General features: G+C 42.6%; 1 protein-coding gene across 4 annotated transcripts in view; it reads right to left on the reverse strand.

Annotated features, from left to right (window-relative positions):
• Positions 1–15,886, reverse strand: part of LOC141726965 (guanine nucleotide-binding protein G(q) subunit alpha) — a 274,925-nt gene that overhangs the window by 10,654 nt on the left and 248,385 nt on the right. For 3 of the 4 annotated variants that reach the window (XM_074532113.1, XM_074532108.1, XM_074532109.1), the window contains exon 6: positions 765–918. The exons of the other annotated variant lie outside the window; for it this stretch is intronic. In XM_074532113.1, the coding sequence (XP_074388214.1) occupies positions 765–918 (154 nt within the window). The remainder of the gene's footprint in view (positions 1–764; positions 919–15,886) is intronic. 4 annotated transcript variants of the gene reach the window in all.

Genomic DNA, 15,886 nt, shown 5'->3' on the forward strand with positions numbered 1-15,886 from the left:
ACCTCAGGAGAACTTTCTCAAAGTACAGCTTCTTTGGAAACAGCTTTTTGTTCCACATAATGTTTTCAGGGACAAGCACATTAAATTTCACATAGAAACATAAAATTAAAATAATGGAAACAAAGAAGAAATGGTACAATAAAAGGGTGGGAGAAGTGATATTGGTTTATCTGAGAGCCACAGAGAATTTATGACTTGTATACAGATTTCCAGCCTTAAACAAAAAAGCAACAAAACACAAGCCCAATTATAAAAGAGTATGTGAGATGTTGAGTAGAATGAAAAATGTATTTTTATATAATTTTAGCTTTATATTTCAGTTCAAATCCTCACCCCAACTTATGAACAAGGACAGAATAATGTCCATTGCAAATATGATGTTACTCATCTAGAATCAATAATTTTGCATGAAAGGTACTGCCGTTTTGTCCACTATTAATGGAGGTATAAGATGAATTCCTAGCAATCTAGAAAATTCCACAAGACTTCAGTGACTTTAAAAATTTGAAGCATTAAAAACTGTTATTCTTAATAATATTTTCCTTCTCATATAATTTTTAAAAAAACATGACCAGTAAGTCATTCAACTACAAACTAACCATTTGGTGTACTTAGTACAATTTATAAAGAAGAAAATGGATTTAATGAAGAATGGGTGATTATCTTTGTCCTAAGAACCTCCAAGCAAAATATTGGCAACGTTATTACATTTGGTCACTACTGCAATTTAAATGGAGTATGAGCTCTGGTGGCAATATACTTACCATCATACTCTGGGAAATAATCAACTAAATGGGAGTACATAATTTTCTCCTCTAAAAGATCTTTTTTATTTAAGAACAGAATGACCGAAGAATTCTGGAACCATGGATATGTGATAATTGTCCTAAAGAGTGCTTTGCTCTCTTCCATTCGATTCTGGAATTTAAAAATAAAAGAGATACATTTATGCATTTGTGAAAATAACTTTTTTTTTAATCAATCAATGCAATTCCATTTTGGTTGATAAACATATCAATTTCATGTTTTCCACTTTCTTACCAAAAAGTAAGATTTAACTGATTCATTTACAATTCATAGGTATGTGGTATATTAAATACGCAGGGAGTTTCCTTTTGCAAACTCAATTACTCAAGCATGATTATTCTTTAGAACACAGGTCATGGACACGATAGCTGTAACAGGTACTGTTGTAAATACTGATTATGCAGAGTTATGATCAGTCAACAAATTCATGGGCACTGAAATGCATGTGGTTCAAGGCAGAGATAAATGTACAACAAGATATAATAACCAAGTTTCAAGAACCTTATTTATTTTATATGAATTTTCTGAATTTTAAATGCATGTAATCCTTAATTTTTTTAAAGAAATTGACATTAAAATAGTTCCGGGTAAATTTAGAATTTACTCATTGATAACCTGAGAATATTTGCCCAAATCAAAGGCTTATGACATAAAATCTTACAAATGGTAAATTTGTTTCTAACATCAAGTTAGCCTTTACTTAAGCCTTGTTTAATTGCTCCTGCAAAACATTTTGTGTGATAGTGGAAATTTAAATAAGTGAAGCATACAGTTCTGTTTGCAAGGGCTTCCTGACACTGTAAAATTCTGTGTGGTTCAATACAATTCTGAAGAACTGTTAGGCTGACACGATGTAGTTAATACAGAGTCAGAACAGAGTTCAGAACCAGAAATTAACTCTACTTCTTTATTATTTGAAAATTCTAAGGCAGACCTGATTAGCTACTGCAGAAGCTTTTTTTAGGAGATGCCTCCTGAAAACAACAGTTTCACCATCAAACAGGCTGTTATGATCTGATTAATGAGAGATGCCTCTGCTCAAATTAATGTGCAAACAAGACCATATGCCAAAGTCAATAGTACAGATTTTATTTAACAGTAAATGTGAGGTAGAGAGAAAGAAATAGAAAGAGAGCAGGGTGGGGAGAGAGAGTGAGAAAGAAATTAAGCAAAAGATACCACCACCATGTGGATTTCTGCAGCATTCTTCACCCTGGTCTTCGGTGGTGGGGGTCCCAGAGTCATTCTACTGGAGGTACCACCTGTATACAGTCCAAGTTCCAGGTATCCAAGGGGTGGTCGCAGATGTTCCCACAACTTGGACTGGCATGGGTGTAAGTAGTGGTTTCCTTTCCCACAGTCTGCACAGTGGAATTTTGTCCGGTGTGCTAATTCCAAACCTTCACCTCTGTTTAAGCCTGGAATTAGTGCCTTCCTTTTTGCCATCCGTGTTTATCTCAAGTTCCTGTTGTAGTGGCTTATCTTATGGGAATAGTGTTTTAAGACATGCAATTGCACTCTTTAAGTCCTCACACAGGCTTCTAGAGAACAAAATCAAAGTGAATCTTGCAGATTCGGATGTTGCTGAGACATAGAATCATAGAATTGTTTAAGTTGGAAAAGGCCTAAAAGATTATCACGTCCAACCATTAACCTAACACTACCAAGTCTACCACTAAACCATGTCCCTAAGTGCCACATCTGCACATCTTTTAAATACCCTCAAGGGATGGTGACTCAACCACTTCCCTGGGTAACCTGTTCAAATTCTTTATAATCCTTTCAGTGAAAAATTATTTCCTAATATGCAACCTGAACCTCCCCTGGTGCAACTTGTGGCCATTTCTGCTTGTTCTGTCAATTGCTACATCGGGCAAGAGACTGACACTGTTAAAATCTCCTTTCAAACACTTGTAGAGAGCAATAAGGTCTCCCCTGAGCCTTCTATTCTCCACACCAAAAACACTCATTATGCTCAGCTACTCCTCATAGGACTTATGTTCCAGATGTTTCATCAGCTTCCTTACTCTTCTTTGGATGTGCAACAGCACCTCGATGTCTTTCTTGTAAAAAACTGTACTAATTGCATTTTAGTTGTATTTACTCTGTATTGAGATAAAGCAGTCAATAGCTATGTTGCTTGAATTCATAGTGTCTGTGGGTGCAAGACTTCATGTGTTTCTGGTCCCTAGGCTTTTTTGAGGTTTTAATACCTTTCTGGTCCCTAGGCTTATTTTCTAATCCAGAGATAGCTCCAGTATTGTCCCTAACATGGAGTTTTTACAGTAGAGGGGCATGGATAAGAATAGCTATTTTGCTGGGCGTGGTGATAATGATTTATAGGAAATTTACAAAAGTGCTATAGTTTGTTCCAGATATATATAGTTTATGGTTTCTTCATCCTACCCTGCATCCCAGTTCCAGTAGCATGTTTTAGGGATTTATTAGTAATTGCACCCAGTTTGTTAGAGGAGGAGCAGAAGTTGAGGCTTTTCAACTTTTCCTTTCCTACTCCTTTGAATCTGTTACGTCACTTTTGGAGAATGTTCAGTTCCCCCTGAATGTTAAAGAGACCACCTTCCTGGTATTTAATCTAGTAGACTTCCTCTACATAGTTTGAAGCTTCTCTAGAGTGAGGGCTGAGATTTCCAGAGGGGCTGATGAGACTCCTGACCCAGGAGTAGACCCAAGAGTAAAAAATCCTGAGTAGTGTGGAGAATCAGAGAGAATGGGAGGAATCCTGAAGGAATTTTCTGATCTCCAAAGGAATTTTCTGATGCTCCAGGCTGGGAATTTTCACGTGAACAAATTCAGAACCCAGACAAGGTGGGGAAATACCTGGAAGAGAACTGCCATGATGACTCTAAGGAGAAAAAGATCATTGCAATAAGCTGAGCCCTGGCACATGCTTATCACATGCTGCTAGATACTGTAGGGCAGCAGATGGAGGCAAGGGGGGCAGGGAGATATATCAGTAGCTATCCCAGTCACTCAGGCTGCAGCCAACACCCCAGTCACTTAGGTTGTAGCTAAACCAGACAGTGAGCCTAAGCCAGCAGCTAAACCAGACAGTGAACCTAAGCCACTGGCAGTCACGGCAGGAAAAAAGCACACAACCAAAACCAATTGGCCAGTAGACGATTATGATCCAGGGGAAAGACTGTCAAAGCCACTTCCTGATACAAAATCAAAAGTCAAAGCAACTGACACAAAATCAGAAGTCGCTATTAGGTTCTTTTCCCTGAAGGAACTTCTTGGCGTAAGAAAAGATTACACTCAATGACCTGATGAATCTATAATTAGTTAGTTAGAAGATAAGATGAAAGAGAATCACAAGAAACTCAGAGAAGAGATTAAAGAGGGCTTTCTCCAAATCTCGGCAGTACAGATCAGAAGTTCTAGTACCAAATGTAGACATCCCCCAGATAGGGAGAGAAGGTACACCCCATGAGCTGAGCTGTAGTTCTTCCTGCGTGATTGTAGAAAAAATATGAGGAGATGGGATAGAAAATATACTACTGCTCTCGCACAATGGGTGTTTGAATTAAAAGACAAAAAGACTGAGAGAGGAAGTTCCACCAAAAAAGAAGCAGCTCCAGTAGCCCATAGCCGGACTGCCAGATATGATGATGACATGTCCAATCTCCTTAAAGGAACCTCTAAGACATATGTCCAGAGAAAGAAGGATAGTCAGGTTTAGAGAGGTCCTGCCTCGAGCCAGGTAGAGGCTAGAGAAAAGCATGTTTTTTTAAATATGTAGATTCATTAGCCTGGAACATCTGAACCACAAAAATATGAGGCCTTGGTCAACACTGGTGTGCAGTGCACATTAATCCCATCGAGACATGTGGAGGCAGACTCTGCTTCTATTGCTGGCGTGACAAGAGGGTCACAAGATTTTACTTTAGTAGAAGCTGATGTAAGCCTGACTAGAAATCAGTAGAAGAAACACCCTATTGTGATTGGCCCAGAGGAGCCATGCATTTTGGGCATAGACTTCCTCTGAAGTGGGTATTTTAAAGACCCAAAAGGACTCAGGTGGGCATTTAGGATAGCTGCTGTAGAGACAGAGGGTGTTAAGCAATTAAACACCTTGCCTGGACTATCAGAGAACCCATCTGCAGTAAGACTTCTGAAGGGGGAAAAGCAACGAGTACCAATTGCCACTTCCACAGTGCATCGCCGACAGTATAGGACCACTCGAGATGCTGTGATTCCCATCCATAAGATGATCTGAGAGCTGGAGAGCCAAAGGGTGGTCAGCAAAACCCACTCACCCTTCAACAGCCCCATTTGGCCTGTGTGCAAATCTGAAGGAGAATGGAGATTGACTGTGGACTACCGTGCATTGAATGAAGTGACTCCACCACTGAGTGCTGCTGTGCCGGGCATGTTAGAGCTCCAGTATGAGCTTGAGTCCAAGACAGCAAAGTGGCATGCCACTATTGATATTGCCAATGCATTTTTCTCCATTTCTCTGGCAGCAGAGTACAGGCTTTAGTTTGCCTTCACCTGGAGGGGAGTGCAGTACACCTAGAACTGACTGCCCCAGGAGGAGAAGCACAGTCCTACCATCTGCCATGGACTAATCCAGACTGCACTAGAAAAGGGTGAGGCTCCAGAACACCTACAGTATATTGATGACATCATTGTGTGGGAGAACATGGAAACAGAGGTGTTTGAGAAAGGAGAGAAAATCATCCAGATTCTCCTAAAAGCCAGTTTCACCATCATGAAGAGTAAAGTTAAAGGACCTGCTCGAAAAATCCAGTTCCTGGGAGTAAAATAGTAAGATAGACAGTGTCAGACTCCTACCTGATGTCAGTAACAAGATCACAGCAATGTCTCCACCGACTAGTAAGAAGGAAATGCAAGCTTTCCTAAGCACCATAAAATTTTAGACAATGGATATTCCTGACTACAGCCAGATTGTGAGCCCTCTTTACCGAGTTACACACAAGAAAAACACTTTCTGATAGGGCCCTGAACAGCAACAAGCCTTTGCCCAGATCAAGCAGATTGCTCATGCCGTAGCCCTTGGTCCAGTCAAGATAGGACCAGATGTGAAGAACATGCTCTGCTCTGCAGCCGGGAACAGCAATGGCTTGTCCTGGAGCCTTTGGCAGAAGGTGCCTGGTGAAACTTTGATGCATTGGTGTTTGTATGTTTGAGACGTAACACACAACAGACCTCCCATGCTTTATCAGCCAAACAGCCTGGTTTATTGTTTCCCACAACCTTTTATAGGCAATTCAAAAACTCCCAGTGCTATACAGACATTGGTCTGGTTTCTGCACTCCCTCCCCAGACTCAACCAATCAAATGCTTGCATTTTAGGAGAGTTGTTATTGGTTGGAACATTTGTCAGTCAGCCCAGAGGCTAGTTCATGGAACTGGGCTGGATTTCTTATTTATAACTGGATTAATGCTAACTACAGATCAGCTTGCACTGCAACAAAACTCAAGGTCGACCACTAAGATTCTGGAGTTGAAGCTACAAAAGGTCTGGACCCAGCTACACTCCAACAGAAAAAAAATCTTAGCAGCCTATAAAAGAGTCCAAGCCGCCTCAGAAGTAATATTCACTGAAGCACAACTCTTTCTCATACCCTGACTACCAGTGCTGGGGTAGATGCTTCATGCAAAAATTCCCTCTACCCACCATGCCACCAATGCCACATGGAGCAAGTAGATTGCTCTCATCACACAACGTGCCCAAAATAGAAAACTGAATCACCCTGAGATTTTAAAGATAATTGCAAATTAGCCTAAAAATGACAACTTTAGTCTCACTGATGAAGAACAAAAACAAGTAATGTGGTGAAAAAGCTCCACGATACAACCAACTGCCAACAGAAGAAACACGATACGCTCTTTTTACTGATCGTTCTTGTCCCATGGTAGAGATAAAACAAAAATACAAAGCAGCCATATAAAGCCCAACATGACAGGTTGCAGAAGCTACTAGAAGAAAAAGTAGATCAAGTCATTCAACTGACCCTAAACATTGCTGAAAGAGGGAAGTGGCCGAAGTTCTACCTCTACACGGATTCATAGATAGTAGCCAATGATCTGTGGGGATGGCTGGAGAAGTAGAAAAAAACTAATTAGCAGCATAAGAGAAAACCAATTTAGGCTGCTGAAGAGTAGAAAGACATCACTACCGGAGTAGAAAAACTATCTGTGAAAGTCCACCATGTAGATGCCCATGTCCCCAAGAACAGAGATAATGAAGAGGACAGAAATAACAAGTAGATCAGTCTGCAAAGATAGAAGTTATCAAAGATAGATTAGCAACACAAGAAAGAGTTGTTCCTAGCTCAATAGGGTCATGATACCTCAGGCCATCAGGGTAGAGATGCCACCTATAAGTAATCACAAGACCGAAAAGTAGATTTAACCATAGACAGTATTTCTCAAGTTATCCGTGACTGTGAGACATATGCTGTGATCAAGCGAGCCAAGCAGTTGAAACCCCTATGGTATAATAGTCAGTAGTCCAAATATAAGTATAGAAAGGCCTAGCAGATTGACTACATCACACTGCCCCAAACACGCCATGTGCTCACAATAATAGAAGCCACCACTAGATAGTTAGAAACCTACCCTATGCCTCACGCTACGGCCCATAACACTATCTTAGGTCTGAAAAGCAAGTCCTTTGGAGGCATGGTACACCTGAGAGGACTGAGTCAGACAACAAGACTCATTTCAAGAACAGCCTTATCAACACCTAGGCTAAAGAACATAGCATTGAGTGAGTATACCATATCCCCTATCATGCACCAGCTGCAAGCAAAGTAGAGAAGTACAATGGACTGTTAAAAACCACCTTGAAAGCATTGGGTGGAGGATCATTCAAAAATTAGGAGCAGCATCTATCAAAGGCCACCTGGTTAGATAACACCCAAAGTTCCACCAACTAAGCAAGCCCTGCCCAATCTGAGCCCCTATATACAGTAGACAGAGACAAGGTCCTAGTGATATGTCAGAAGTTTATCAGGGAAAACAGTTTAAATCAGTTCTGCTTCGAGTACAGACAAACCAATCTGTGGTGTGGGAACTCAGCACATCACTCCTGATGTCCAGAGTTGCCGAGATAACCCTTGGGGGGCTCGGAAATCCTGGAATGTTGCCAGAAGTGTTTGGTGGTTAGACTTTGACCCTGCACGGGATGTGACACCTGTGTGAGGACGAGAGGATCACTTGGGGATAAGTGGTGAAGGGATTGATTAATTACAGGATGAAAACACAGTTTTGGAATCGTGGTACAGGGGGGTTTTAGGAGACAAGATGGAGGAATTAGGGCGTGTCCTGTCCTTCTCCTTCTTGTCATCCATCTTTGATGGTGATGGTGGCACTTTGGGATTGGTTCACACTAAATCTGCACTTGTCAATAAGGGTAAAAGGTATTGGAAGGTAAAGGTAAATATCTTATATGTAGTTTTTGGTATAAAAATAGACGACCGCCCAGAGGGAGATCAGTGTGCCCATGGCTGTCTTGCTGTGCGGACCTCTGTCAGGCCGGGAGACAACTTTGTAGATAAGAATTAATAAACAATATTGAAGACCGAAAAATCTGAAGACTGCTTTCATCCTTTGGAGCGCGGGCTGCCTCAAGGCCATCCTAAGCCTAACCAGGCAGAGACAACAGGCCGAGAACGGAGACTGTGGGGTTGTCTTTGCTCAGGGACCAGGTTGCACATAGTAGATAATGCAGAAAGACAGAACAACACAGTGTGTACATCAGGAAGATCTAATTGTGGAGTAAGAACCATGTGTAAATATTACTGTTTGATGAATATCACTACCATTGTCAGTATATAGCTGTATACTGTATATATATATATATATATATATATATATATTAGTTTTAGTAGAAAGCTGACGATATAAGGATAAGAAGTGAAATGTCCTAGGGTGACTTTATGATGCTTGGATCCCCAATCATCTATTCTGTTTATGCTAGATATGAAGTTCTGCACCTTTAAGACTAGTTCAAAGAGCCAAGAAGTGCAGAATTTGTTATCAGAAACTGCACTTGTTCCCCCACATCCTTCTCACAGACTGTGTTGTCTGCAGCACAGACAGAGTGTGGGAGAGGGATCTCCTTTGCTTTATAGCTATTTTTTTTTTTTTTTTTTGCTAACTGAGGCAGAGAAGTTCCCTGGACTGTAGTTTTTCCTTTTTCTTGAAATTGTTTGAACGTGCTGTGGACTAAAAGCCCAAAAGAGCACCAGGAGCTCGCACCTGTGGCCCACTGGGCCTGGGCCGTGGCACTTTCCAGCACAGAGAGACTGATGAGAGACTAAAAGAGCTGAGCTATATTCCATGACAAGGACTTTCTGAATTTTCTATCTCTTCAAAACAGCAAGAAGTTTTATTGTTTAGTATTATTAATTTTTATGCTTGTGAATACTTTGCTTGTTAAAGAAACAGTTTTTTTCACTTTTCTCCAAGGAAATCTTTTCCCAAACCAGTAGAGAGAGGGGCCGCTTGAGTTTTGCTTTCTAGAGAGACCCCATTCGGAAGTTTCCTCCCAAAATTTGCCCTAAACCAGGACAATCCTGTAGGATTTAGATCTTCCATTCTGTCCCTGCAATTGCCACCTTCGGGTGGGTGGTCTTTCCAAAACTGAGCCCCTCCTTCAGAAGTATATAAAAATATTTATCAGGCTTTTTCCCTTTCCTTGTTGTTATAAGGAAGGTAGACAGGATTTTGTTAAACACATAATAAACTCTAAGCACTTTTAAAAAAACTGTCCGGAAAGCCATCACTGTAAACTTGAATTTAAAATGTTTTATTGTGAAAAACTATTAGCCTCTTGTTTCTATTGAAAGGCTCACATGAATAAAACCTCTTGCTTTTTGTAGTTTGATAGAATCAGCAAGTTTAAAAGAAAGTGGAGGCATAATAAAGAAGCAAAGAGATGAAATGTTATAGCTTAAATACTGATAGAATACTAATAGAAAGTAGTGGACTTTTAATGAAAATATTACAATTTGTATGACTTTATAAACTGTTAAACTTGTCACTCATATTTACAATGAGAAACAAGTGCAGTAAATTTATTTTGTGGTAGCTGATAAATATTCAATTTAAGCCTACCAGATAAATATTAGGAGAATTAATTTCTTACTGTTATGAATGTCTTATTATTCTTGGGCAACCTGCTTTAGCTGACCTTGCGTAAACAGGCAGGTTAGACTAAATCATCTCAAGATGCCCCTTCCCACTTCAAGCATTCTGTGATTCAGCAAAGTACTTAAGTCTAAATTTAACTGTGAATATGTATGTATTTCTGCAAAACTGATCCTTTGCTTATCATTAGACATAAGAGGGAAATTGTATTGTAAGGTGGTCTGTTAGGAATTGAGTAGGAAAATTTCATCATATGCACATCTGTTGCTGAATAGCTCTTCCCAAGAGGGAACCTCCTACATTCTTTGCACTAAGATACTGGGGCACTTACATTTGGAAAATTTTCCTTTCATTTCACCATAAATTACTCATTATAACATTAGGAGCAGGAATTTACAGTTTATTTCCAGAATCAGATTTATCATACAATACCACTGGTCCTACCCAATGTAGAGTTTGACTACATGGGTAGCTTCAGAGTAAGGGTTAGGTTTATCAATGGTAAAACACCACAGTTAGATGAGAGCAGTTACTTTTATAACCTAAGAGAACATAAAGAGCATGACTGTAGCAAGTATACTGATGCATTGCTGAGACCATTAGCTACCACTGAACAACCAATGGTCAAATAATTAATCTATTGAAATGTAAACATATGTAAGTACTCACACATATCCCACTGAAATATCACTGAAATAACAGTAGAATATTATATCAGAAGTGTGAGCTGAAATTACCCTCTGAAGTCCATATAGTCCAGCCTTTCACTCAAGTATAGTTATTAGCAACACAAGGCCAAGTCAGTCATTGCTTTGTCTAGGTAAGTCCTCCAAGAATGGAGATTTCACCACCTCCATGGGTTCCCTTTTCCAGTGCTAAACTAATCTCCAAGGGAAAACTGTTTCCCACAAACACATTAACTACCTGTTTGTACAGCTGAAGAAATATGAACTAGTTCTAGAAATATAGATGGGATAACAAGGAATATAGGGAAAGGCCTCTATTGGGGATCTGACCTTAGATGCAATGTGAAGGAAGCCTTGCCAAAACCAAGCAAGACAGTATGGCTCTGCAGAGAGGACAGGAGCAGTGGGGAGCAGGCAATATTTAATACCTCGTTCAATTTCTAGCTCTGATTTTATGAGCCAGCTCTACTGAGAAAGAGTAAGGATCCATCCTGAACTAGGTGAAGTGTCTGGGAGAGGTGAAGGGTCTGTGGAGCTAAAGCTGAAGGAGAGGCCGCATTCCAGAGACAGCAAGGAGACAGAGAAAGAAAAACAGAAAAACCACGACGTCAATCTGCCCCCGGCCTAGGAATTCCTCTGATAAAGAAGAATTAGTGCTAAATGTCGCGCGGAATGAATATGTATGAACTTATTTTGAAACTGTATGCATATGCATTTGGAAGGGGGATAAAAAGAGGACTCGAAGTCTCCGGGGGTACGCATGCCTTTTGGGGAGGCTTGCGTCCGGCGCGCGTCGTAATAAAGGCATACTGGGCTTTACAACTTTTACAAGTTGTGAGGTTTCTTCCTTTCTCCGCAAATCACTACCTCACAAAATTGCTTTCAGCAAAAGCCTATTTCAGCTGCAATGGAAAATCACAGAATCACTAGATTGGAAGAGATCTTGAAGATCATCAAGATCCACCCATGCCCTAATACCACCTGAAATAAATCATGGCACTGAGTGCCACATCCAATCTTTTTTTAAACACATCCAGCGATGGTGACTTCACCACCTCCCCTGGCAGATGATTCCAGTACTTTATCACTCTTTCCATAAAAAACTTTTTCCTAACATCCAGCCTAAATTTCCCTTGGTGCAGCTTAAGACTCTGTCCTCTCATTCTGTCAGTTGTTGCCTGGAAAAAGAGACCAACACCCATCTGACTACAACCACCTTTCAGATAGCTATAGAGAGTGAAAAGGCTAAATGTTGTGGTGTGTTGCAATATCCTGTTTTACCTTCTCCCTTCCCCCTCGCCCCTCGCTGAGTGTGCCCTGTCAATCAGGCTAACATACCAGCAAGGCGTCGTGTGATAGGTGACCCTAGTACCTGGAGACCCTGCCCCTTCACCTGGTTGGTGACTCACCTGTCCCCTCCCCTTCCCCTGTCCTGAGCTTAAAATGTGAATGAGACCATGCGGCCCTATTCTGTTATCAGCAGTAGCCCAGTGCAGACATATCTGTGCTCATGGAATAAACATCTGGCTACCTTCTAGCAGAATCCGCTCCCTTCTTTTCTTCACCATCGCCAGAAGCTCTCCCCTGAGGAGAACGGAGTCCTGTCTTGTGCCCCGCTGCACTCTGCCGCCAGCCAAGGTATCTTTGAGGTATAACACCGCAGAGCTGCCTGTGGCCCAGCAGCGAAGGTCAGAACTGGCCTAGGCACCATCTAACTGGTTATATTGGGATACATATTCCAATATATTGGCGTCCCTGGGTGGGCAAGCGACCCTGAGCCCAAAAACGGACTCGCAGTTCCTCAGAGAAGCTTCTGCCAGCCGTGCATCCAGCTGAAAGGAGCCTGGCTTCAAGACTCCCAGCTAGAGACTTTGGGAATACTCCCAGAAAAAGTTTCGTGGACTGTTCGGCGCCTTCTGGAAAGCCCAGCTTCATTGTGGTGAGCAGATTTCCAGAGGGAGAAAAGGGGAGCCTCTCTTGCACCCAGAGAGAGGTCCTTTTCCGGTGGAGACCTGCCTGCCTAGACCCAGCCTACAGCTTCCATTTCACGTGAGTATCTCTGCTTTCGGTAGAGCAGAAGCTCAAAAACAGACTCTGCCGCGAGTTCTGTTCCTTTTTTGCCTTTGCATTTTGGCTGCGCAGCCCCACAGACGAGAATTCATAGCGTTCTAGTTTAGCTTTCCTGCTGCGTGTTTCACTGTTTTTTAGAATTCGCGCCGGAGCGAGATCGCTCTCTGCCCTTCCCCCCCGGCTCAGCAGCGTGTTCAGACACGTGTTAGGAGATTTTCTTTCTCTTTCTCTTTGCGGGGGAGGGGGGGGCTCTCTTTCCACGTGGCCGGGGGACCTGCGGTGTTGGGAGTGCTCTGCACACGCGGCGGCAGGGGGGGGGGCGTCCCGGTTTCGGCTGCCACGTGGAGCGGCTGCTCTGTCTGCTCCGCGGGGGTGCTGCATTCCACCGCGGGGGAGGCTTTGTGTCTGCCTCTATTCGGCAGGGCGTGCCCTGCTGCTGCTGCCCGGGAATTTTAAAAGCAGTATATACAGCTGCATTGTGAAGCTTTTGTCTGCTCGTTATCGCTTTCTATCTGTGGTTTTTTTTAGAAATTGGTAGCTGATTTTAGCTTTGTTTTTGGTCAGGCGGGATTAAGTACTTTGCTTTTTAACATGGGTTCCAAACTTAGCATTGTACAAAGGGGAGTGTATTATGATATTGTTAGCATTTTAATCAAGAGTAATGTGAAATTCTCTAAAGGAAAATTGAAACAGTTTATAAGATGGCTTTTTCTGCAGTTCCCAAACATTTTCCCTGAAGAAATCCACAATATTCAATTCTGGGATAAAGTTGGGAATGAATTGATAACCTTAGGACAATCTGGCAAATTACCCTCAGCTAAATTTGTGTTCTGGAGTTTGCAAATTCGAACAGCATTGCTCAAACAAAAGGAAATGGAGAAAAAGCCAAATGTAAAGCCATGTGCCTCTGCTCTCCATGTTCCTCCCTCTCCCTCTAAAACCCCTAAACCTCTTTCCCCAAAAAAATCCCGAGCACGTGTTAGTTTTTCGGAGAGCAGTGATGTCCAAAATGGCCCCCAGTCCCTAGGGGGTGCACAAGATGGTGGGTGCCACGTGGCATCTTCCCAAACCGGGTCTTCTTCCCAAAATCCTCTTAAGCATTCCAAAATTCCATCCCCATCCCCCTCTCCTCCTGTTCCTCGTGACACCTTCCCCCCTCCCCTCGCCTTTCCTGCAGTACCCTCAGCTCCGCCCCTCTACTCCTGCCAGGGGGCGGCTGCTGACGTGATGTCACCAGGTGACCCCGCCTCCTGTTCCCACGGTATCCCCGCCCCCCGCCAGCCCCTTGACCCCGCCCCCTGTTCCCACGGTTTCCCCGCCCCTTGCCGGCTCCCTTTCCCCGCCCCCTCCCCGGGTTCCCACGGTGGGGACACACCCACTGCCTGTCCCCAAACCTGTAGCTGTGATCCCAATGCTTCTGATTCAAGGGATACAGAGCAGGGGACAGCAGACCCAATGCATGTTGCCATGTTGTCACTGGCTCCTGTTACGTTTCAGCCTGCAGCTCAAGCAGGAGCAGCCCCAACTGCTAATTGGAGTTCTTTTGGACGACAATTGATTAAAGAGATCTGTAAATCTCATAAAGAATATGGTCCACACAGTCCATATTTCCGTGGCCTTTTAAATTCTGAATTAAGTAGGACTATTGTAGTTCCACATGATTTAAAACAACTGTTTTCATGTCTCATGACATCCACAGAATTCAAATTATGGGAATCAGCATTGAAGCAACTGCTAAAAGATGCTCTCCCAAGCTTACAGGCTGATCCAAACACAGCAAAAGACAACAATGGTAACCTTATCACTATTGACCACCTCTGTGGTGAGGGTCAATGGTTTCTCCCTCAGTCCAAGCTGCTGCAATTCCTACAGAAACACTTGAGAAAGTAAAGGAAGCAGCTGAAAAAGCATTCTTTTCCCTCCAAACTGAGGGGCCTTTTGAGCCCTATAGTAAAATCAAACAACTACCATCAGAGCCTTTTGTGAAATTTGTAGAAAGGCTAACTAGAGCCATTGAAATACAAGTTAAAAAGGAAAATGCAAGGGAAGCAATTTTAGAAGAAATAGCGTTTACAAATGCAAATGAACAGTGTCGAGCAGCAATCCTGAGCCTTCCTATGGAACCTTCCCCTACATTAAAAGATATGCTTCTAGTCTGTAACAGGAAAGTGCCTCTGATGACTGTAGCTGAAGACACCAGACCAAGGCTGCTGCCAAGACCACCCCAGCGTGTTGCTGTTGCCAGCCCTTCACCTTTTCCCTCAGCACAGCAGTACCCTGGGCAGCAGCGGAGACCAGCAATGGTTGAGCCCACTAAACCATGCCTGCTTTGTAAGAAGCTAGGACACTGGAGTAACCAGTGCCCCCTGAAAAGGGAATTTGATGAATTTAAAAATAGCAGGGGAGGAGAACTGCAAGCCCTCCCTGGGGGTCAACAACAAAAACACGAAGAATAAAGCGCCAGCCTGCCAGGCGTGCAGACATAAAAGGAGCAGGCCAAGAGAATAAGGGTAGCAAAATAAATCAAGCGCGCAATAATATTAACATTTGTGTAAGTGAAGCAGGTGTTTCAAAGACCAAGTCTGCTAGCCCACTGTTGAAAGTGAAACAAAATAACCTTTGTTATGATTTAAGTGATTCTGTATTAACCGCATCTTCTGTCAATGAGCCTTACAGGTTGCAGCTGACAGAGTCACTCCACCTGAAGGACACTGACTGGCATATTGTCTCTGTAAATCCTGAACAGAAAGGTACTTGGAACCAAATTCGTTGTAAGTACATCATCACTGGGGACAAAAACACACCACAAGAGATCGAAATTGCTCCAGGAATAACAACATCAGATCCCAAGCAATTTGTTCTCAGCCTGCACTGTTTCCACCCACCCCTGTTTCTTCCCAAGGGACAAATTGTTGCTCAAGCTATCCCTGTGCCATCTTTACCTGAAAATGTCGATAAACAAGGGCCCACAGTCGCCCGGGTCCAAGTTATTGGGACAGATAAACCCAAATTGTGGTGCAATGTCAGTGGGAGTGGGGAGTCTAAACGCATTGAGATGCTTGTAGACACAGGTGCAGACTGCACAGTGATTCCAGTACAAGACTGGCCAGCACACTGGCCTTTACAAAATGTTGCTGGTCACCTTCGAGGTGTAGGAGGTCTGCAATTGGCAAGGCAATCCA

Source organism: Zonotrichia albicollis, chromosome W, assembly GCF_047830755.1.
Source record: "Zonotrichia albicollis isolate bZonAlb1 chromosome W, bZonAlb1.hap1, whole genome shotgun sequence".
NCBI classification, from domain to species: Eukaryota; Metazoa; Chordata; class Aves; order Passeriformes; family Passerellidae; genus Zonotrichia; species Zonotrichia albicollis.